A 3,413-nucleotide genomic window follows, 5' to 3' on the forward strand; every position below is an offset into this window, starting at 1 on the left:
GTAGCCGCGCGACTCAAATAATTATCAAACATGTTTGAATCGGGCGACTCGGCCGGCCGACTCGAAAATCGATGCGACTCCCCGGGCACACTACGCGATTGTAGCCGCGCGACTCAAATAATTATCAAACATGTTTGAATCGGGCGACTCGGCCGGCCGACTCGAAAATCGATGCGACTCCCCGGGCACACTACGCGATTGTAGCCGCGCGACTCAAATAATTATCAAACATGTTTGAATCGGGCGACTCGGCCGGCCGACTCGAAAATCGATGCGACTCCCCGGGCACACTACGCGATTGTAGCCGCGCGACTCAAATAATTATCAGACATGTTTGAATCGGGCGACTCGGCCGGCCGACTCGAAAATCGATGCGACTCACTGGACACACTACGCGATTTTTTATGCGATCGAGCCGGCCGGTCGAAATCGCCTAATGTGTCCACCCCTTTAGGAGAAGGTAGAAGGGTCTCGGTGAAACCACTCCCGGAGGGAGGGCAGTGAGATCACGCCTAGAAGAGGAAGATTGGGGAGACAGTGAGACCACGCCCAGAGCGATGGCAGTGGAGGGGGCGTGGCAAGTTGCTGTCATGCCACTTCCAGGAGAGAGGCTATAGGGAGGGAGACTCGAGAGATCAAGCGAGGTGACTTTCCTGGGGAGGAGCTCGAGAGATGGTACGTTGTTTGAGTGAGACGAGGACTCTTATAGTGGAGGACTGGAGAGAACGTCTAGCCTCGCTGTAGTTAATATTTATGTAGTTATATTAGTTAACTAGAAAGGGCAGTTGTCGCCAACTACATGTATCCCCCGTGTTTTCCCCAAGATAGAGCGAAAGGGAAATTGTCTGCGGCGGCGGCGGCGGCTGGGGAGACATGAAACCATAGTATCCCCCGCCGACTTTGTCGCGGGAGATACAAATATATATATATATATATATATATATATATATATATAAAACAACAAAACAATAGTAGCAAGTTGCCAGCAGCGCTGACGCCCTGCATATCACTTCACAGCAATTGAACAGTGAGCGGCAGTCCACCCTTCTCTCTTCTTCGAGTTCCTTCTTTTCCCTGTAGCAGTTAACGTTCGCCTCGTCGTCATTCCTCTCTCTCGCTAAACCTCCCCTCCCAGGAGATCATCCCCCTCCTCTTCGATCGGCCTCGGCCCGCCGACTCCACCCTTCTGCCGCAGTTCGTAGCCGTAGGCGACATCTAGCGGAGCGTAGCCCTCCTCGTGTGACTCGATCTTCAGGCCACGGCGGCGCAGGTAGTAGCGCACGAGCGCGTAAATCATCATCATATAGACAATATTGGCGGCGTAGTGCCACGTGTAGATGACGGTGATCATCATCATCTCACCGTGGTCGGACTCGTCCCACGACGTGGCGCCCGGCAGCGGGTTGTACAGCACGAGTGCGGCCTGCATGAACCAGGTTCCCTGTATCAGCGTGAAGAAGGCGCGCGCGAGCACGGTGAGCGCGTTGCAGCGGTATCGCATCTCGAGCAGCGTCGACAGCGCGCAGGCGAACACCGTGTAGTAGAGCAGCACGTGCAGCTGCACGTTCATTTCGCTGCGGCCGTGCAGATGCTGGACGAAGAGCAGACCCTCGATGAAGAAGCCGAGGCAGAGTGCGACGTAGTCGATGCCGGCAGGTAGCGCCACCCTGTAGAAGACCAGCACGTCGATGGCGCCGCTCAACGCGAAGAAAAAGTACATGCTGCTGTGCTGCGCGTTGCCCAGGTGTACGAACTTGCCGTCCTGAAAGGCTGTGCGACGACAGCAACGACGACAGGAGATGACTTTTGCTCTGTTTCACTCGGAATTTTTATTTTATTTTAACGGCTCAACACTATTGCATTTATCATATATTTTCTCTATGAAAAAGACTGTCTTCAGTACATGTACTTGTATTTGAATTCCATGCAATAAAGATTTAATAATAATAATAATGATAATAATAATAATAATAATTATAATAATAACAATAATAATAATAATAATAAATGTCCTGGGTATGACTTAAAACTGCGTCCGGTTGTGGAGTTTCAACGTGGGAGAATGAGGTTACCCTTTGCCACAACTACCTCCAGGTCACCCTTGAGCAAGGTGTAGCACCTGTTAGCTCTCCCCGAGACCTTGAAGTACCGTGTTGTTCTCTTGGGCTAAATAATAGGACCACATCACATCCTTATATTGATCCTTTGTCCACTGGTTTCTTGTTTTTCTGTTGGTTATTTCTGCGTTGGTGGACTGTGCCTGCGGTGTTGGTGCTGCTTCAGTTAGGCCAACTTGAGATTGGATCTCGGTCTAGTTGCTATCTGAAGCTTGGCTGTTAAGGTTTGCCGACTCAATAACCGATTTTTCGACCTCAGCTTCTTCGGCGATCACTGAGGGACGCGCTCCTTGTTGACCCGCGCAACGAGCGATGCGGTATGACTTTCGTATTGGCTTATTCATCATGGTATGATATTTACTATTTAACCCAAAGTTAGGACAAACTTTCCTGGACATCAGGGCACGTAGGACCGTAGGTCCGTGGACCGTAATGTCACAGTTATCGGGAGTTTGCTACTCCAGATCGAGAGCGGTATTTTTATCGAGACACCATCTCTAGGGGGTTGCCATTCAAGGCTAAAGAGTCCCTCCTACCCATGGGACAGACTTGCCCCCGTCGGACGCCAACCCGAGCAGCTTAGTAGAGATTCGATCTTCCATATCCACTACTGATTCAGCTTCATTGGTATCCGTATGCTGCGGTGTTTGTTCAGCCTCGGGCTCGGGGGTTGTAGGTCTTCAGGTTGCTTAGTGGGGATAAGTGTTGGTTGCGATGCATTATTTTTCTTTCGCACAGCTGCCACTATCTGTTCAGGTTCAGTATCGGTGAGCTTCTTGTTCTTAATAATCCACCTCCTGGTATTAGCAAGAGTATTTGAATTGGTGGCTGGAAAGATGTTTGGATTCCTGCCTCGCCAGATCGTGTATGTACCTTTTACTACCCCGCCATTTGAAACTCAGGCAATCCCTCTAGATCAACGCAGAAGCCTGAAAAAGATTCATCTCAACAAGGCAATACGGCACGATATTCAAGCTGCAAATCAGGCCCTCACCAATATCATCAAAGATAACCATCTAAACTTATCAGAAATCAATGAATTAATGTACGCGACTGCTGCTGTTATTGCTGGAGAGATAAAAGAGAGAGTCACAAAGCCCACAGTAGAACCAACATAGAAGAAGAGAATCAGAACAAAAATTGAAAACCATCGCAAGGACCTCTCCATCCTTAGCGAAATAAAAAAAGGTGTCACAACAAAACAAGTACATGCCAAGGCCAGGAGCATCTTATGCAAGAGCCGTATGAAGAATACGACCGTATGCGAGCTCGAACAAGAAATAAAGATAAAGCTAC

General features: G+C 49.4%; 1 protein-coding gene across 3 annotated transcripts in view; it reads right to left on the bottom strand.

The window, feature by feature from the left end:
- Positions 1–951: 951 nt before the first annotated feature.
- The window catches only part of LOC106806836 (transmembrane protein 45B-like), a 24,565-nt gene continuing 22,103 nt past the window's right edge, over positions 952–3,413 (bottom strand). For all 3 annotated transcript variants that reach the window (XM_014808972.1, XM_014808979.1, XM_014808965.1), the window contains one exon: positions 952–1,770. In XM_014808972.1, the coding sequence (XP_014664458.1) occupies positions 1,118–1,770 (653 nt within the window). In that variant the 3' untranslated portion in view covers positions 952–1,117. The remainder of the gene's footprint in view (positions 1,771–3,413) is intronic.

The sequence above is a fragment of the Priapulus caudatus genome, unplaced genomic scaffold (genome assembly GCF_000485595.1).
Source record: "Priapulus caudatus unplaced genomic scaffold, Priapulus_caudatus-5.0.1 Scaffold9, whole genome shotgun sequence".
In the NCBI taxonomy this organism is placed as follows: Eukaryota; Metazoa; Priapulida; class Priapulimorpha; order Priapulimorphida; family Priapulidae; genus Priapulus; species Priapulus caudatus.